Consider the following 20,816-nt stretch of genomic DNA (forward strand, 5'->3'; position numbering starts at 1 on the left):
CATTATTTAAATACTGGAAAGAATAAATAACTATTGCCCTATTGGGTTATTTCACATAATTTAAATATTGCACAATAATGATCATGTTCAGTAAGTAGTGGATATTGGACCCTGAGAGTAATGATATTATACAGTATACAGATATTACACAGTTATTATCAGTACCATTTAGATATTGGATTTTGCACACTTGATGGATAGAAGGAAGTCCAGGGGTTGGGGGGTTAGACTGTATAGTCAGTGCATGTGTGAGTTTAGAATGGCTATGGCTTTTGGGAAAAAAACTGTTCTTGAGTGTGTTTGTCCTTGATGTGATGCACCTGTAGCGCCTCCCTGAAGGCAACAGGTCAAGCAGATCAGAGCCAGGGTGGGAGCTGTCCTTGATGATGTTTTTTGCTCTACTGAGGCAGCGGGACGTGTAAATGTCCATCAGGGAGGGAAGAGGGCAGCCGATGATCTTCTGTGTTGCTTTTACTACTCGCTGAAGCCTCTCCCTGTCTGCCATGGTGCAGCTGCCGTACCATACTGTGATACAGAATGTTAGCAGGCTCTCGATGGATGAGCGGAAGAAGGTCAGTAGCAGGTTGTTATGCTACTGAGTCCAGGTTATGCTTTCTGAGGACCCTCAGGAAGTGTAACCGCTGCTGAGCCTTCTTGATGACTGCTGTGATGTTGTCTGGCCAGGAGATGTCAGCGGAGATATGGATGCCGAGAAACTGGAAGGTATGGACCCTCTCCACACACTCGCCGTTGATGTAAAGGGGGGCTAAGTCGGTGCTGTGCCTCCTGAAGTCGACAATGATCTCCTTGGTTTTCCTGGTGTTCAGAGCCAGATTGTTCTTTGAACACCAGGCTGCCAACTTCAGGACCTCCTTTCTATAAGCTGCCTCGTCTCCCTTTGAGATGAGTCCAACCACTGTGGTGTTGTCAGCAAACTTGACGATGAGGTTGTTGTTGTGGGCTGGACTGCAGTCGTGGGTGTAGAGACAGTACAGAAGGGGGCTCAGCACACAGCCTTGTGGGATACCGGTGTTCAGTGTGCGAATGGAGGAGTGGTGGTGGCCGAGTCTCACAGTCTGAAGCTGGTTGGTAAGAAAGTCTTTTATCCAGACACATGTGAGAGGGGGGAGGTCAAGAGTGACCAGTTTGGTGATGAGAATGTCAGGAATGATTGTATTAAAAGCTGAGCTGTAATCCACAAAGAGCATCCGGACGTAGCTCTGCTGTTGCTCCAGATGGCTCAGCACAGAGTGGAAAGCTACGGCGATGGCGTCTTCTCTGGATCTGTTTGTGCGATATGCAAATTGGTAGGGATCGAAGTCTTGGGGGAGATAGTCCTTGATGTGCTGGAGAACCAGTCTCTCGAAGCACTTCATGATTACCGGAGTGAGGGCCACAGGGTGATAATCATTTAGGCTGGTGATGGGAGACTTCTTCGGCACTGGAATGATTGTGGCTGATTTTAGGCAGGATGGAATGACTGCCTGGTCTAGGGAGAGGTTGAAGATTTTGGTGAAGATAAAGGTGAGCTGTTGGGCACATGCTCTGAGCACCCTGCCAGGCACTCCATCTGGGCCGGCAGCCTTCTTGGGGTTCACTGCCAGGAGCACCCGTCTGACATTGTGCCCCTTTACAGTGAGTGGAGTAGTGCAGGAACCTGGTGAGGGTGGGAGCAGGGCTGGAGCAGGTAAGTGCAGCTGTTGTGATGATTCAAAGCGAGCAAAGAAGCAGTTTAGCTCCTCTGCTAGCTGCGTACTCAGATCTCCTGTTGTTGCATCACAGCCTCTGTAGTTTGTGATGTTTTGTATTCCCTGCCACACCTCCCGTGTATTGTCGCTGGACAGGTGGGACTCTATGCTCCTTTTATGGTCCGTCTTGGCTTTTTTAATTCCACTTTTCAGAGCGGCTCGGGCAGCCCTATACAGAGCTCTGTCACCTGACCTGAAGGCAGCGTCACGGTCTCTGAGGAGTGTACGGACCTGGCTAGTCATCCAGGGTTTCTGGTTTGGGAAAACCCGAATGTTTTCGTCCACAGTCACATTTCCAATGCAGACCCTGATATAGTCCAGTACCGTTCCTGTGAATGTTTCCAGCTCTTGGTGTTCAAATATGTCCCAGTCCGTCTGTTCTAAGCAGTCCTGTAGTTTGGAGAGTGCATTTTCAGGCCAGGTTGTAACAGTCTTTATGGTGGGCCTGGCACTGCGTCTGAGGGGGGTGTAGGCTGGGGAGAGCAAGAGAGAAAGATGGTCGGACTGTCCGAGTTCGGGGAGGGGTATAGCTCTGTATGCGTGCTTGATGTTGGAGTAAACATGGTGCAGAGTATTCTCCCCTCTAGTAGAACACTTAACATGTTCATAAAATTTTGGGAGTACAGTTTTCAAGTTGGCCTTGTTAAAGTCTCCTGCAATTATATGAGCACCATCAGGGTGGGCTTGCTGCTGTTCGTTAATGGTATTCAGCAGGAGAGAGAGCGCCGTGTTTACATTGGCGTTGGGTGGAATGTACACAGCCATGACAATCACTACTGTTAGCTCTCTCAGTAGAACAAATGGCCGGCATCTTACAGACATGTACTCGAGGTCAGGGGAACAGTGTTTGTCTATAATTGTCCCGTTGTTGCACCAGTTCTCATGCATGTAAATGCATGAGGGTGTACAAAACAACAATACCACTCTCCTATGGGCAAACTGCAGTCCATGGGCTTGCTGAAAAAAGGACAGCTGGGAATACTATGACCAAGCACTCTGCACTTGTAACAGCTAGGTGGTGTGGATGGCTTCTCCTTTGGACACATCTTAGGGTCATTATCGCACTGGGACGGCTCCAATGTAGCAACTCGTCCTTGCTGAGATTTGTGTCGCTCAATGCGTCTTTCCGCTCTTTGAACTTAAGAAACAGCATGGTGTCGCTCAAGGGCTGAGATCAGGGCATCCATCCTGGATGGGTAAGATGTTCTTTGAGGAAATCACAGGTGACCAGCTCTGTGATGTCTTTTGGGGAGTTGGACTTGGGTTTTAACCATTGACCCACAAGACTCCAGTTTTTGTTGATTTGAGCACGTGCAGGTTTTTCAGAGTTGAAGGTTATCCGGAGTGATACCATATCTCAACAGCACTTGGGCTTGAGTTTCTCACAATCACCAGCCACCTCTTCGTCGAGATCATAATACGCACTCTGTGCCAGTCCCTGAAGGCAAGGTGCTAATATGTGTGCCCAGTCTGCGCGGTGCCAATGATGACATCAGTATCATCATCAGAGTGTAATGGTAGTAGTAACTGGGGATGATCTCATACCGTTGGTGAGCCACATGAGCTTGGGTCTGTTGTTGCCCCATCTTGAGTTTTAATGCTTGGAGCTCCACCATCATCCTCTGCATGAACTCTGTGACATCTTGTACCTTGCCTATGATTTGAATTTTCCTGCAGAAATCCTGCCAACTACACCACTGTAAAGAGACAAAGGCACAAAATAAAGGGTCTGGGACACCTAAAACCAAACCCCATATATTGAGGTTACACAAAAGGCATAAAATAAAACACATGTTAAAATGCAAGATGGAAACTTCAATAAATTCAGACAGTCTGCCCAAGATGGTGTTGCTTCCTCTTATGTTGGATTCTGGGTGAAAGAGCAGGTCCAGGTGGTCTGACCTTAGAAGTGATGTCAGAGGGGGAGAGCTGCCATTCTTCTTTTCTGCAGAAGGGGAAGGAGAAGGGAAAACATTATTAGACAGTGTCCCCTCATTTCTTGGCAATAAATTACACTCACAGAGTCTTTGGGTTGTTCCCCCAGTACTTACCTGTGACAACATATACTGTATTATATATTGTATATACAGTATATTATATATCTTAGTTGGAGGGGGTATGAGAGAGAGGGAGCAGGAAGATTATATGTACATATGTAAAACTGCCATTAACAGAAACCTGACAGATACTACAGATCTCAGCACTGTCTAACATATTATTCCTCTTACGATGTAATCTTCTTGTGCAACTAGTGACCTGTCACTCCTTCATGAGCTGAATGAGATTTAATGAAGATTTGATAGACAAAGAACTTTTAGTAATGTTAGTTTACACTGCAAGATGTTCAGTGACCCCAGTTCAAATCCCTAATCATCCAGACTATCATCACATTTCTGCCCCCATTCCTCCTCCCTTGTCAGCCTAAGCACAACCAGATCTTTACTATTAGCTTTACTCACCTCGACCACCAACTATGATCAAGGAGTAGAATATCTATAGACTCTTCAAGAAACAGAACGGAAAAGCAGCTGGTCCTACTGAAGTCTTCCCTTGCTACTCTGAAGTATTGTGCTGGTGGTTAATCAATCAATGGGTTTGTGCAGGGTTCTTGTCCATTTCTAACTATCCACTCTTCTTCCTGCCTCCAAGAAAGATAACTGTACTTAAAGGTTACAGACCTGCTGAACATGCATCTACATTCATGAAAACACTTTGATATTCACTTCTCTGAAATCTATCACAGATAAACTCCTAGAGCATTTTCATTTTACCTAGGAAGCCAGTTGATCAGTAAAAAATGTTGTCAATATGAGCCTCTACTATACCCTGCAAAATATTTACAGTAATGTCCTGATACATATTGTCACACACGTGCACTTGGGGAACAGCTGAAGGGCCTAATCACTTGTAGTTCTACGCCAGGCCAGGGGGCGGCGGAGTGTACTGACTATCTCTCTCAGTCCCTTGCAGACTCTTGCCGGCCCCAAGGATGACGTCACTTCCGACCACGAGGATGCCACTCCCAGTTCCTGCTACGCTGACGTCATTTCCTTTCCAGGCCTATAAAACTGCCATCTTGCCTCACTACAGGCAGTTCTGTTTTGGACTCTGAACGATTCACATCGTGTACTTAAAAAGAGCAATTGCATCCAAGCATAATATATGGGTGGCTGCCCCAAACCTTTGTGATGTCTCCGACTCATTCTTGTTACAATATACAAGGATTCTTTGTAGATTTGAGCTAGATTATAATGCACTAGTATCAGGTACGAGCCTCCTATTGGATAATTACTGCATGGGCGATTATCTTTCAGCTGGCAACAAGTTATTTAACCCCAACTGGTGCAATGAGTTGCTTCTCATTTCTTAAACAACCATGTCAAAAGACACATCTCGTGGTCGTGGAAAAGATTAATCTGTTTGAGAAGGGTCAAATCATTGGCATGCATCAAGCAGAGAAAACATCTAAGGAGATTGCAGAAACTACTAAAATTGGGTTAAGAACTGTCCAACATATTATTAAAAACTGGAAGGATAGTGGGGACTCATCGTCTTCGAGGTAGAAATGTGGCTGGAAAAAAATCCTGAATGATCGTGATCGGCGATCACTTAAACGTTTGGTGAAAGCAGAACGAAGAAAAACAACAATAGAACTCAGGTCTATGTTTAATAGTGAAAGTAAGAGCATTTCCACACGCACAATGCAAAGGGAACTCAAGGGATTGGGACTGAACAGCTGTGTAGCCGTAAGAAAACCACTAATCAGTGAGGCAAACCGGAAAAAAAGGCTTCAATTTGCTAAGGAGCATAAAGATTGGACTCTGGAGCAATGGAAGAAGGTCATGTGGTCTGATGAGTCCAGATTTACCCTGTTCCAGAGTGATGGGCGCATCAGGGTAAGAAGAGAGGCAGATGAAGTGATGCACCTATCATGCAAGATCTTGGTGAAAAATTAATGCAACACTGGATGGAACTAAATCTTGTAACACTGCAGAAGCTTATCAAAACAATGCCACAGCGAATGCATGCCATAATCAAAGCTAAAGGCGGTCCAACGAAATATTAGAGTGTGTGACCTTTTTTTTTTTGGTGGCGACTTTTTTTTTGGCCAGGCAGTGTATATTCCCCCAGTTTGTTAGTGATATTAAACTTCTTGACAAGCAGAAAGTAATATGTATGGAAGGGCCCTCACCTCTCATTCTCTCATATTATAAGCACACATTCTCCACAGAGCTGTGCACTACTCTTTTTGTTATTCTCTCTGTATGCCAAAGTCTGCAACTCAAGTGAAGTATTAGTCAAATTACTGAATTGTGCTGATGATACAAAGGGAAAGGGACATATGAGTCTCACTGCTAAGACTGTTGCCCCACAACCTGGTCTTGGATAAGCGATGAAAAATGAATGAATGAATGAATGATGATGAAAGAAAATACAGCATTGAATGTATTAAATTTAGCAACTGAAAAAAATCTTAATGCCATCCTAGAAATGCTGGTCGGGTTTTATAGAACCGTGATCAAGAACATTCTTGTATCTTTAGTCACTCTCAGGTTTGGCACAACATCTACTTTATTCAAGGGCAAAGTGAAAGGTGGTATTCTTCTTCATAGAACGTTGCTGGCAACCATCTTTCCTGCCTTGGAAAGCTCCACAGCTCCAGAACAAAAAAAAAAAAAAAAAACAAGAAGAAAAAATATTGTTACTAATCCCACCCACCCTTGTCACCATCTATTTTTTAAATTTTAATCTGGGAAACACTACCAGTCCCTCAGATCCAAAACTGTCTGCGATACAAATGGCTTTTTTTCCTAGAGTTGTTCCATTATTGAGCCAGCCCTCCTTACTGAACTTTCTTTCTATTGCCTCATGTACTTGACAATTATAAAAAAAAAATGAACATAAATCTCTCCTGTCTATACTGTATGTCCTAGAATTTTGCACTGAATGCTAATGTTTGAACTTGTGATGTATTTTTTAAGTGGTATGCAATTTTTTGAGAAATTTAAGTATGAACTGCCTTTAGAGTAAACACACCAGAACAAATGCATTGTATACATGTGTATTTGGTGAACTAAAGATGATTCTGGTTATATGCACAATAGAAGCATTCTCGGCAATAATGACCTTACATTAATAAAGCTTTTAGTCAAAGGATGGAGTCATATAAATAACCTGTTCTAGAAAATGCTTTTTCTTAAAAAACCCATCTCATTTTGCATTTCCCTAGTACAAACACTTATGTATCTCTAAAATTGGTGCACTTGTTAGGGTCACAAATTTAGTTAAGAATACATGTTTTCTACTAAGCCCTTTGACTGGGCTAAGTGTTCTAACTATGGTTATGGTAAGTCAATGTACTGTAGTAAAAAGGTCAATCCAGAGACCAAAATAAGTAGATAGAGTGAAAGATTCAAGTCATATTAACTCATTAAATAAGTACATTAATGTAATACATGCAAAAGACTTAATGATAACTTAAGTAACTGCTATGATCAATTTTTTTTTATTTTTATGATTAATTTAACTGCTATTATCAGCTTCAAACAGTAAAGACAAATATTTATTAATACTTACCTTATAATGTCTAGATAAAAATGAACTAAACATCTGTCATGGCTCTGCAGCCTGGTATTTGTCGTTTATTTGTTTTTCTTTGCAGTGGCTAGGCATCAGAACTGGTTAATGACCATCTAGATTGAAATGAATTTTATCTCTTGAAGGTGGGTATTTTATACTGCTACCATGCTAGAAATAGTAAGTAGTAGCAAATATATTGCTTTATCCACAAATCTGAAGCCAGCCTTTTTCTTCTTATACTGATTAATTTGTTATTTTGTATGAATATTCTCAGGTTTAAACATTTTGTTGTCAGGAGTCACATTTTAGATATCACTGTAAATGACACAAATTTGCTCTAATCATCATCTAACTTGAAAATTAAATTTCCCTCTAATAATATCTGAAATTCCAATATCTGACAAATGTCATTATCATTCAGAATATATGTCATATTTTTAAAACAAATTTTAGACTGCATTGCCTTTTTTATCAATTAATATCATAAAACGTTTCTTGGTGACAAAATGGCACAATAAATGAAGTTCCAAGGTGCTGTCTATGTATAGTGCACATTCTTTCACTGATTTTCTCTGGATATATGATTTTTTACCCCTCATTCACTAGCAATGTAAGTTGTTCCATTGTGATTACGTCCATGTGTTTTTACTAACATACAGCTGTGATTTCCAGGTTTCATTCTTACTTTGCATGAGGTTCTGCCTGTAGCCATGTATTGAAAAAGCAGGCTGTTGATGCTGTATAGATGAATGTATGGAGAAAACATACATTTTGAGGTCAACTTAAAAGAGGTCAACATGGCCACAAAGACCTGTACATAATGTACTTTGTTAAAGTGAAACCATTTCTAATGAAATTTGAATTTTTATATTAAACCATAGTGTGCTACATAATCAATTGCTTACTCCAATTGAAGTTTCTTAACTCAAGGAGAGATTACATTAGAACTATTATGAATTCACCTTGAGGCCTAACTAAATGTTAGCCTGTAAAAATGCAGAATGGTGATGAATATCAAGTAAATGTCAAAGCATGCCAGCCTATGGGAACTATTCTGTTCTTTCATAAAAAGCTTTGTCTTCCCTTTCTCCCTCTACCCACTTAAGCTCCAAATTAGCAAATCTGTAAACCATAAGGAAAAAGATTGCCTTATCTCTCTGATAAAGGAAAATGATAAGAACAGCTGTTTCAAGCAATACTGTGTTTGAAAAAAAGTCACATTTCATAATCAAACATTAGAATGTTGCAATGCATGCTGGCATTTAGATGTCATGACCACTTTAATAATACAGTTTGTTCTTTAGTTGTAAGTATTGACTAAGCAAACAACGCTTCATTTTATTTTCATATTTTCCATCATTTTAGTATTTGCTCGACACTTACACATGCAGTACAAAGACTTTTTACTGGATATGTATTCAATAGGTGGACTAAGATGTAATTTGTGACCTTTTCACAATTACATGGTTAGTAAAAGTACTTAAATGGAAATACTGTAATAGTGAGGAGGCACATGTACTACCATCTTTATTTTTTCTCATCTGAAAACAAAGATTAAACTGTATTGGCAATGGGTCAGGGGCCAGTGGATGTATAATATGAATAAAAGTTTTCTGCTGTCTAGTCTCATACTTAGAGAGGTCCTGGAAGAAAGATTGGAAACAATGAGGAATGTCTTAAAAATATTTATCTTAGGTAGAATGCTCATTGTGGGTTTTGCAGTCTTTTGGACTTGGAACCCCTGAAATTTTTTGTGTTTGTTTTTTTCTGTCCTCCCAGCCATCTCATCATATAATTGAACTCATCTATAGAGATGTACAATACGATACTATACATAAGGACTCTACTTTTCTACAAAATTATATAGCCATGTTCTGTAAGCTCATATTGATTTATTTTTGTTACTTACTCCTTATTATTCTTACCTAATTACATTTTCTTTTCTTGTTACTATTTCTTTAACATAAACAATGTTATAATCTGTGTATGAAAATGTGCTATACAAATAAATGTTGTTGTTGTTCCTTTTCAATACATTTTACTAATCTGATATTCTGCTGTATTGTTTATGAACTGACATAACTGAAGGGAAGACTTGTGCTTTCTAGACCCTTTTGTGGTCCTGTTGTGACTGAAGAAAACCTGAAGATGTTTTGATGATGCAAAAATAACAGCTGAAGTATATACAATTTTAAGCTTATTTGTCTGTTTGTTTGCCATTTACACAAAAACAGCTGATCATATTTTCACAAAATGTTGCATGTTGTGTTGATGTTGAAGTTGTTCAATTTAAAATAAGCCATATGTTGTACTGGGGAGAGGGGCTGTAATGGAGGGGGGAAATCAAAAAATCAATGCCAATTACAGTTCCTATCAGGCAACAAGAGAGTGCTGGAACTGGTGAGAGGACACCATTATCAGTATGCAAAACTTTTGAACAGGTCAAAGCAGGAAGTTATCTAAGACCTCAGCAACAGCATTTTATTCTGAATTAATTTATATAACAGTTTTATTGTCTATCTAGATTACTTTTGTCTAAGAGTACCTAATTTTGTCTCACTGTGGGTTGTGTTTAGTCATGTTGAGTTTCCAAAACACAATTTTTACATTTTTTTTTATGTACACCCTTTTTTGAGAAATATATGGGTCCAAAAGGGTTCTATGGTGTTCACAAACTCTTAAGAAGCATTTTTCATTTATTTCAATCGAACAAAAATCTTTAAAATCTCCAGATCACCGTTTTTAGTGTATTTTGAGCTTGTGACATTGCATACAAAAAGAGGTTAAGCATCAATTTCGTGAAACTGTATCTGAAAGAAAACTCGGCTGTTTCAGTTGCCACTACGTTGTATTTTGTGATGTGATATTATAAGCTGGTTTAGAAAAATAGATAGATGGATTGATGGATGTTACACATAACCAACAAAAGAAGTTTGGACCACCAGACAAGAATTATGGCGTCCTTCTACGTCTTGGGCAAATGCATAGATAGGAATTTCATTGCACTGTGTATAACAATAACTCTAAAATGAACTGACTAAAATATATTTTTCATCAAAGCAAAACCTTACATTTTTGAAAACCCAATTCAATTGTACACCTGTAAATCATTACTAAATGTTATAGGGAAAAGGCACAGTAAAATGCGATTTTTTTATCGAATGCTGATTCTTTGCTCAGAATATGGTAGAAAGAGAACAACTAAGGATTATTATTAACTTTTACTGTTTCATGGTAACAGAAATTTATTCAATACCATTTTATAATTAGGCAGTTATTTTAGGCTTCTATGTCAATACAGCATTTAGATTTTGTACCAATTTTATATCAGCGTTGAATGAATCAAATTTGAATCCTTTTTAAAACATTACTAAATACATCCTCTGGTACTGTATCCAATAGTAATACGGAGACCTGCAGCAATGCCGATGAACCCCAATCCCCACTCCGGCTCCCCCTACTGCAGATGATTTTCGCGGTCCAAGGATTCAATTATCCAAAAAGCTATCTAGATTACTAGTATTATATTAAACATGTATTCATGAAATCACACTCAAAAAGAAAATACAAAGAACTACTGTTCAAACCTTCTATGATGAATGAAAACTTTGGACGGCGTTTTCCCTTGCCCGGACGTGGGTCACCGGGGCCCCACTCTGGAGCCAGGCCTGGAGATGGGGCTCGATGGCGAGCACCTGGTGGCCGAGCCTGCACCCATGGGGCTCGGCCGGGCACAGCCCGAAGAGGCAACATGGGTCTCCCTTCCCATGGGCTCACCACCTATGAGAGGGGCCAAGGAGGTCGGGTGCAGTGTGAGTTGGGTGGTGGCCGAAGGCGGGGACCTTGGCGGTCCAATCCTCGGCTACAGAAGCTGGCTCTTGGGACGTGGAATGTCACCTCTCTGAAGGTGAAGGAGCCTGAGCTAGTGCGCGAGGTTGAGAGGTTCCGGCTATATATAGTCGGACTCACCTCGACGCACAGCTTGGACTCTGGAACCAATCTCCTTGAGAGGGGCTGGAATCTCTACCACTCTGGAATTGCCCCCGGTGATAGGCGCCAAGCGGGTGTGGGTATACTTATTGCCCCCCGACTTGGAGCCTGTACATTGGGGTTTACCCCGGTAGATGAGAGGGTAGCCTCCCTCCGCCTTCGGGTGGGGGGGCGGGTCCTAACTGTTGTTTGTGCATAAGCACCGAACAGCAGTTCGAAGTACCCAACCTTTTTGGAGTCCCTGGAGGGGGTGCTAGAGGGCATACCTTCTGGGGACTCCCTTGTTCTACTGGGAGACTTCAATGCTCACGTGGGCAATGACAGTGAGACCTGGAAGGGCGTGATTGGGAGGAATGCCCCCCCCGATCTGAACCCGAGCGGTGTTTTGTTATTGGACTTCTGTGCTCGTCACGGATTGTCCATAACGAACACCATGTTCAAGCATAGGAGTGTTCATATGTGCACTTGGCACCAGGACACCCTAGGCCTCAGTTCGATGATCGACTTTGTGGTCGTGTCATCGGACTTGCGGCCACATGTCTTGGACACTCGGGTGAAGAGAGGGGTGGAGCTGTCAACTGATCACCACCTGGTGGTGAGTTGGCTTCAATGGTGGGGGAGGATGCCGGTCAGGCCTGGTAGGCCCAAACGTGTTGTGAGGGTCTGCTGGGAACATCTGGCAGAGCCCCCTGTCAGAAGTAGCTTCAACTCCCACCTCTGGCAGAACTTCGACCACATCCCGAGGGAGGTGGGGGACATTGAGTCCGAATGGGCCATGTTCCGTGCCTCTATTGTTGAGGCAGCTTTTGTCCTGTGGGACTCTGTAGGCAGCTGATAGGTACCGGCAGGCCAAGCGGAATGTGGCTTTGGTGGTTGCTGAGGCAAAAACTCAGGCATGGGACGGGTTTTGGGAAGCCATGGAGAACGACTTTCGGATGGCTTCGAGGAGATTCTGGTCCACCATCTGGTGTCTCAGGAGGGGGAAGCAGTGCAGTGTCAACACTGTATATGGCGGTGATGGTGCGCTGCTGACCTCGACTCGGGACGTTGTGGGTCGGTGGGGGGAGTACTTCGAAGACCTCCTCAATCCCACTAACATGCCTTCCAATGAGGAAGCAGAGCCTGGAGACTCAGAGGTGGGCTCCCCCATCTCTGGGACTGAGGTCACCGAGGTGGTCAAAAAACTCCTTGGTGGCAGGGCCCCAGGGGTGGATGAGATACGCCCGGAGTTCCTCAAGGCTCTGGATGTTGTAGGACTGTCTTGGTTGACACGCCTCTGCAACATCGCATGGACATTAGGGACAGTACCTCTGGATTGGCAGACCGGGGTGGTGGTCCCCCTCTTTAAGAAAGGGGACTGGAGGGTGTGTTCCAACTACAGAGGGATCACACTCCTCAGCCTCCCTGGAAAAGTCTATTCGAGGGTCCTAGAGAGGAGGGTCCGTCGGATAGTCGAACCTAGGATTCAGGAGGAACAGTGTAGTTTTCATCCTGGTCGCGGAACAGTGGACCAGCTCTACACCCTTAGCAGGGTCCTGAAGGGTGCATGGGAGTTCGCCCAACCAGTCTACATGTGTTTTGTGGACTTGGAAAAGGCTTTCGACCGTGTCCCTCGGGGAATCCTGTGGGGGGTACTCCGAGAGTATGGGGTACCGGACCCCCTGATAAAGGCTGTTCGGTCCCTGTACGATCGGTGCCAGAGTTTGGTCCACATTGCCGGCAGTAAGTTGAACCCGTTTCCAGTGAGAGTTGGACTCCACCAGGGCTGCCCTTTGTCACCGATTCTGTTCATAACTTTTATGGACAGAATTTCTAGGCGCAGCCAGGGCGTTGAGGGGGTCCGGTTTGGTAGACTCAGGATTGAGTCACTGCTTTTTGCAGATGATGTTGTCCTGTTTGCTTCATCAGGCCGTGATCTTCAGCTCTCCCTGGATCGGTTCGCAGCCGAATGTGAAGGGGCTGGGATGGAAATCAGCACCTCCAAATCCGAGACCATGGTCCTCAGCCGGAAAAGGGTGGAGTGCCCTCTCAGGGTTGGTAGCGAGATCCTGCTCCAAGTGGAGGAGTTCAAGTATCTCGGGGTCTTGTTCACGAGTGACGGAAGAATGGAGCATGAGATCGACAGGCGGATCGGTGCGGCATCCGCAGTAATGCGGGCTCTGCATCAGTCTGTCGTGGTGAAAAAGGAGCTGAGCCGCAAGGCGAAGCTCTCAATTTTCCAGTCGATCTACGTTCCTACCCTCACTTATGGTCATTAGCTATGGGTAGTGACTGAAAGAACGAGATTGCGAATACAAGCGGCTGAAATGAGTTTCCTCCGCAGGGTGTCTGGGCTTTCCCTTAAAGATAGGGTGAGAAGCTCAGTCATCCGGGAAGGGCTCAGAGTAGAGCCGCTGCTCCTCCGCATTGAGAGGAGTCAGATGAGGTGGCTCGGACATCTGATCAGGATGCCTCCTGGACGCCTCCCTGGTGAGGTGTTCCAGGCACGTCTAACCGGGAGGAGGCCCCGGGGAAGACCCAGGACACGCTGGAGGGACTATGTCTCTTGGCTGGCCTGGGAACACCATGGGATTCTTCCGGAAGAGCTAGAAGAAGTGGCCAGGGAGAGGGAAGTCTGGGCATCTCTGCTCAAGCTGCTGCCCCCGTGACCCGACCTCGGATAAGCGGAAGAGGATGGATGGATGGATGCTGTTCATGGTTACAGCTCAGCTAGACATAGTGCCAAATATGGAATCCAATCATACACAAAAAGAACAAATTGTCAACTCATGAGAGCAGAGAAATTGATAGTTATCAGAGAGCTAGTGTAGATGAGGGATGACAAACTTGCATTTCAGACAGCAATGATACAAAGGTCAACATTTAAAAAACACATACAGTATTTGCCCTCTTACCTTAACTCATTATACACATATACCCAGGCAATGAATCTATTAAAGCTTTTTTTTTCAAAAATTAGAACATTTTATGAAGGATGTTAGGAAGTTTATAAAGTGAGCAAAAGGATGTGTCACCGCCACTTCACACTGAAGACCAAAAACGCATAAGCTACAATAGGCTTAGTAACCCAACTATGTTTGTTTTTTTCATACATATTTAATTTTGTTACTCACTCTGATTGACTTATCCGTATGTAAATGAGTATGATTAGTATTTGTCCCACCCACCATTACAAAAATAAGCAAATAGCTTTTCCAACTCCACTCCACATCAAAAATTACCATGAGTGGCAGTCTGAATGATTTTTTGTTTACTACTGACATGTAGCACATTTTATTTGATTAACTGGTTAAGTGAAATACACTTTTTGTAGAAACCAACAATCGGTGGCAAAAATGAGACTAGCTGAATACCCCTGTCATCAAACACAGAAGACATAGGTGCAATAGCATAGTATTAACTAGGAACATATAAACTGGTAAAGCAGTCTTGATTGTGCTTTTGATGAGTACAGGGGTAAATCTGAATGTATTATACACAGTCTGGTGGACAAGGAGGTTTCTACCTGAGAATGATACAGAGAAATGATACCCACAAAGGTGAAGTAAGCTAGTCAAAATGGACCTTGTACATCAAAAATTGATTGCCTTTGATTATATATATTCTTACCCAATCTTGAATCATACAATATGTCACTAGCTTTGGAGTCACACTTAACAGCAGCCTGCATGGGTGATACATTGCACATCTTTGCTGCATCAAAGTATTGATATATCGGTTATGAAACATTGTCAAAGTCCAGGTTTGTCTAGCAGATTTCAACACTCTCAAGTTCATGTTGCCAGAGTAATGACTCAGGTCTAATACAATCAACAAATCAGCACCTCCCATGGCTTGACCACAATTGTTTCCTGCTCAATATTTAATCAGCTTCAAAACTTTTCTACTAACTTACAAAGACTTAAAAGTCAATATCTTCAATCACTTGTGCTCTATATAAACTGACTAAACATCTGAGAATGTACTGTTTTTACTATTGCAAATTCCTGTTTTATGCACTTTAGCCTTTTAGGTTTCTGCACTGAACGCTTATTTTTATGTTCATCTGTGCAACTTTGATAGTTATAATGTTTACATTTTGAGTGTCTTCTGCATTTTGATTGAAGCTATTTTATTTTATTTCTAAAGGAACTCTTCAACAAATACTGAACTAATGCTAACTTCACTGTTCATCTTTTTGGCTTTTACTGTTAATTTGTTTCACACATTCAGGAAGTTATTTCCAGACTGTTTTTCTAGTGTTGCACTCTCCACTCATGTTTCCTTACCCAGTTTTTTTTAAAATGCGGCTGTGTGGAACAGGAATTATTTTCAGAAAAAATAGCCCAGAGTACAACACTAATCTAATACACATGACTCTCCACATTGTATCTGATGACTATTGCCCATCCTCCTAAGTGACTGTCAGAAACCTGAACAAGAGGGTTACCATCCAAACGTGATATTTGCAGCCTGGAATCAAGCTTGGTGATTATGATTCTGTCAGGTGTTCTAAATTTTGTTCTCTACATTGTAAAATGACTTGTTAATGATTAATTGGTCTGAAATACTTATAACGAACTTATGACAAAATGAAACGTTCAATCTTGAAATCCTGAAGAACTCACTTAATTTACCTATGCTCCAATTCAGTAAAACGTATGTAAACAACTGTACAGCAACTGTGCATATGTAAAGCACCATAGTGTCAACTAAATAACTGAGCTACAGTATATAAAATACTGTTTGTATTGTACTTGCCTATTTTGAATTAGCCGTCTGTATACTTTACTGTCTAAAAACAATGCCACTTCCTTCCGATCTTGCTCTTAATTGCTTTATTACTTTATAAATAGACTTGAGAGTGTTGCTTTTTAAAGGTGCTATGTGAGACACATTCTTGTAGCTTTCGTTCTACAAACAGTTGAGGCAAACCGAGTCGCCAACTATGAAACAATGGTTTGAAACTGAAATAAATACGGTAGGAGAAGGCAGTCATTGAAGCCTGAATAGCGAAAGAGACTTGGCCAAAAGGTTCACCCAAGGGCATGAACAGCATGGAGATGCCTAACCCACCGCCGCCTTGATGGTCGATGCCATGCAGAGGTGGAGCCATCGAAGACTTACGGGCTTTCCTCACCCCGCCCACCCAATTAGATCATACTACTTAGAAGGGAAAACCTTATGTGAACGAACTCTCTCTGATTCCAGTGCTGTGGCAATTGGGACGTGTTTATCGGCGCGCGAAGATCCTCCTTGACAGCGAGTGGGCAGTGCGTGTCGTGCACGCGCGTGAGCACCCAAGGGTAAGCGGGAAACAGCGCGAGTTGAAGCGCACGGCTGTAGTTCGTCAGCACTGTCATAAGCCGTGCCCTCCGCCGTGTTAGAGGAGCTGGAGAGGTACAGACGCATTCATTTTACCACAAATTATTTTAACAGCAGTTACAGTAACTAGACTGGAGTTTGTTTTCTTTGCCACACCAAAAAGAGTGCACCGCCCACGCGACAGAACGCCACGGCGTGCACTGCAAAAGCCTGGGACTTACATCTTTTAGTCACTCTTTTTTGTGAGAGACTGTGCCACGAGTGAAATCTGTTCACAAATTGGCGAATGCACACACCATTTTTTTCGGCAAATGGGGCTCGCGGTGTCTGAGCATCTTGAAGAAGTGACACGCTTTAACATTGAACTCGCAGGGAAAGTGTTACTGTGTTCTAAAGTATACGCGCTGTACAATTAATTGTCAATATTATCGATTCTGGAACCTGGATAGGGCACGTCCCTTGCGCCCGCTTCAGCCCGTCCCGTAAGTATAAGGAACTCCGGCAGCTCACTTACGACCTTGCAGCAGACTGAATATCTCGCGTAACATTAACGGCTAAACTGAAGACATACACTGAAATCAAAAATGGTGTGCGAAATGACGATATGGGGGCGGATTAATTTTTGTGGGCTGTGTGCTTGTATATACTTAACTAGTGGCTTGTTTTTCATTTCAGATTTAGAGGATGATATGGAACTACCATGCAACAGTAATTTACTGTATTTTTGTAAATAAAAAAATCAGTGCAGTCTTAGGTGGCTCATAATACGGTTCGTCGTTGGTGTTATGATTTTCAGTTCAACTAATGTACAGTATCTGTGAATTATGTAAAGAGTACAGTGTTTGTCCTTCTTTTACATTATTCAGGTTAAGGCACCTTCTCACTGTCAACTGAAGTCTGAGGGATTAATTTGATTTGATCTTCTTAAATCTACATCTTTCGGAAGGATCACTGTTGTGATAAGGACATAAGGACACCTTAGTGACAACGCCACTGCTTATCATTTACAAAAGTGCAAGTTTTCATCAGAATGGAGATGCTTCGAAGATCTTCAGTTTTTGCAGCAGAGGTGATGGAGGCATTTGATCGCTCACCGACTGACAAGGAACTTGTTTCCCAAGCAAAGGCATTGTGCCGAGACTATATAAACTCCAGGCTTAACAAAGCAGGACTTGGCTGGTCCAAGTCAGAGCATGGGCTATCTGGAGGGTCGCTCAGGGAGGTCTCCTCAGTTCTTTTGTGGCTAGGTGAGTAAGCATACTGGATTCACATATTTATTGTTTTAGCAAAAATGTGCAGTTCAGGTGGTTAATATCTGTCTGAATGCAATTAAGTTATTCTGAACATCTGATCAGTTGACTTTTAAAACGAATTCTCATCCTCTGTCTCTAAGAATTGAGTGTTTTTCCTTTGATGCTTTTAGCCCTACATATTGTGATTGATATTAAATGTTTTGTGTTAAATAATGTTATAGAATGTCTCCAGTCTAATCTTTGTTTCATTTAGTTCCCTGTATGGTAAGCACCATTCAAATAAGCTGTTCTAGGTGAAAAACAAACAAACCTGCCAGAAATACCTATCCCTATATATGGTATCAACAGCTAAAGATATTTCTGACACACATAATACATCAGTGTTCAGACTGAAATTTGCAGTCTTAAATCAAATCATACATAACTGCTGATATTCAGACATTAGCTAAGACAAGTCTAGGAGACTGAGCAGTGTTTTCATTGTTATAGAAACTTAAAATACTTTAATGTCAGGTGTACTGCATGGTACCTGCATGCTATACTGGAACATTTAACCCCAATTCTGTAATGATATTGAACACAGAATGATGCAACTGTAAACTTTTGCATATGTAATTGAATACATTTGAACCTGTCAGACCATCACAAATGACTAAATAGTCAAAAAAACATTTACTATAGCCTCTGAGAAAATGTTAGTATTATACATGACACTAAAAAGTGTACTAATTCAGTAACTATTTTAAGAATACCTAAAATCTTGCAGTTAATATCTCTTTTGATACGTTGATATGTTTGATGCTGGAGACAAAATAATTTCTCAGGCATGTATTTCAAAATACTTTAATATTGATAGCAAAGTACATTCTAAGTCAGGTATAAGGAAGAATATTGAAATGATTCCTATGAAACTGTCCAGATTTGTTTTTTCCAAATGAAAAAGTATTGATTTAGCACAGCAACAGTGACAATTTGTAATTCTGTACTTCCTGTTCTTTCTATCACCAGAGCAAACTTTACTTACTAATAATTTCTTGTGTCTGTCTGTGCATTAATTGTTATACATTTTTCTGCAAGTTTAGATTTTAGTGTTTCATACCACAATGAAAAAATATATACCCAGTTTTTCCTAAATCCATCTGATGTGGCTGTGTTATGATTTATATCTGCCCTTTGCATTGACCTGTTTTGCCAAAGTACATTTCAGATAATTTCTAAGCAGTGGGTTTCAAAGTATACACCACCCTTAATTGTTTTATTTGTGCAATAAACCAGAAAGAGATAAATATTCTTACATTTGAAGCAAAGGCGTGTTAACTGAGTTACTCACTTCATGCATCAGGAATGAGATTTGAACCTGCAGCCTTGTAATTCAATTTTTGTGTCTAGGCCACACTTGCGTGCCTTTGCCTTTTAAATGCTGTTGTAACAGGAAGAGTCATAGAAGAGCTTTTAATCAACACAAAATGCATTTCCTGTGGACATAACTATTTAAGTGATAGTTTAAGGTGTCTCAGGTATGGCATCCTGTCAGTTGGTTTTAAAATAAAAATGGGCCAAAGGTATGCCACATTGTCTCCATGAATTTCTAAATGATAGACTTTTCTGTATTTTACATATGGGATCCTTCAGTTATTTGCCAACAATAAACTGACACTAGATAAATGAATTTGAATATCTGTGCATGTGCTCCCTGCAATGAGTCGGTGACCCATCCAGGGTTATTTTCTCCAAAATATAAAGGTATATGTTCATCCTTTTATCCATTTTACAAATTAATTTATTCCATTCTAGGTTTAAAGTGTTTTAGATCCTCAGTGATTATGGTAAGGCTGGATTCAGACTTAATGGGATACCTGTCCATTGCAGGGCATGTTCATACTAATTCACAGTGATTGGTCCAAGATTTGAAACCATTTACTTTATGTGAAAAGCCTGGAAATAAGTCATTAAAGTAGCTAGTTCTATGTCATATAATTGGAAAAACAAGAGCAGTGATTTTCAAGTCATTGCTGGGAATCCCATGTGCCTTCAGATTTTTGCTCAAACCATTTTCACAATCAATGAGCCGTTTTCCCTCTTTTTGATCTCATTTATTTACCTGGTTAGCTGGTCTTTATCTTCTCTTATTCTACATTCAGAAAAGTGCACAGTGTGATTTTTAAGTATTAAGGGATTTATAAATATTAGGATTTTTGTTGGGCGGCACGGTGGCGCAGTGAGTGGCGCTGCTGCCTCTCAGTTAGGAGACCCGGGTTCGCTTTCCGGGTCCTTCCTGCATGGAGTTTGCATGTTCTCCCCGTGTCTGCGTGGGTTTCCTCTGGGTACTCCAGTTTCCTCCCACAGTCCAAAGATGTGCAGGTTAGGTGCATTGGTGATTCTACATTGGCCCTAGTGTGTGCTTGGTGTGTGGGTGTGTGCGCCCTGAGGTGGGCTGGCGCCCTGCCCAGGGTTTGTTTCCTGCCTTGCGCCCTGTGTTGGCTGGGATTGGCTCCAGCAGACCCCCGTGACCCTGTAGTTGGGATATAGCGGGTTGGATAATGGATGGATGGAGTATTTTTGTTATAGCTTTAAACTCTCTTTTGTTGTTTCCCTATTACTTTCCTTCTTTCTGTATGGTTTGTTTCCTTAATTTTATCCTCATAATGATAATTAACAATGAGCAGAACAGATACTTGAGTAAACAACATTGACGTTGACATTGACATTGAAGACTAAAAGGCTGCTTCTACTCCAATTGTCAAACCCACTTGCATGCTAATTTATAAATAATGTATTAAATAACTAAAACGCCAGGAAAAGCAGAATGAAAATCAGTATGATGATGACAGTCTTAACAATAAATTAAAAAATATCTTATTGTAACATAAATGTTTAGTACATTCTAATAAAAAAATACCAGACTTTATCTTGGAATTTATACAAGATTGGAAATGACAGT

At 41.7% G+C, this 20,816-nt stretch overlaps 1 protein-coding gene across 2 annotated transcripts in view; it reads left to right on the forward strand.

The window, feature by feature from the left end:
- Nucleotides 1–17,107: 17,107 nt before the first annotated feature.
- Nucleotides 17,108–20,816, forward strand: part of LOC114646575 (bcl-2-related ovarian killer protein homolog A-like) — a 75,640-nt gene continuing 71,931 nt past the window's right edge. Inside the window, exon 1 of one of the 2 annotated variants that reach the window (XM_028794831.2) lies at nucleotides 17,108–17,869. In XM_028794831.2, coding sequence (XP_028650664.1) covers nucleotides 17,653–17,869 — 217 coding nt within the window. In that variant the 5' untranslated portion in view covers nucleotides 17,108–17,652. The remainder of the gene's footprint in view (nucleotides 17,870–20,816) is intronic. The other variant, XM_028794830.2, reaches the window with a different exon arrangement.

Source organism: Erpetoichthys calabaricus, chromosome 2, assembly GCF_900747795.2.
Source record: "Erpetoichthys calabaricus chromosome 2, fErpCal1.3, whole genome shotgun sequence".
Taxonomy (NCBI): domain Eukaryota; kingdom Metazoa; phylum Chordata; class Cladistia; order Polypteriformes; family Polypteridae; genus Erpetoichthys; species Erpetoichthys calabaricus.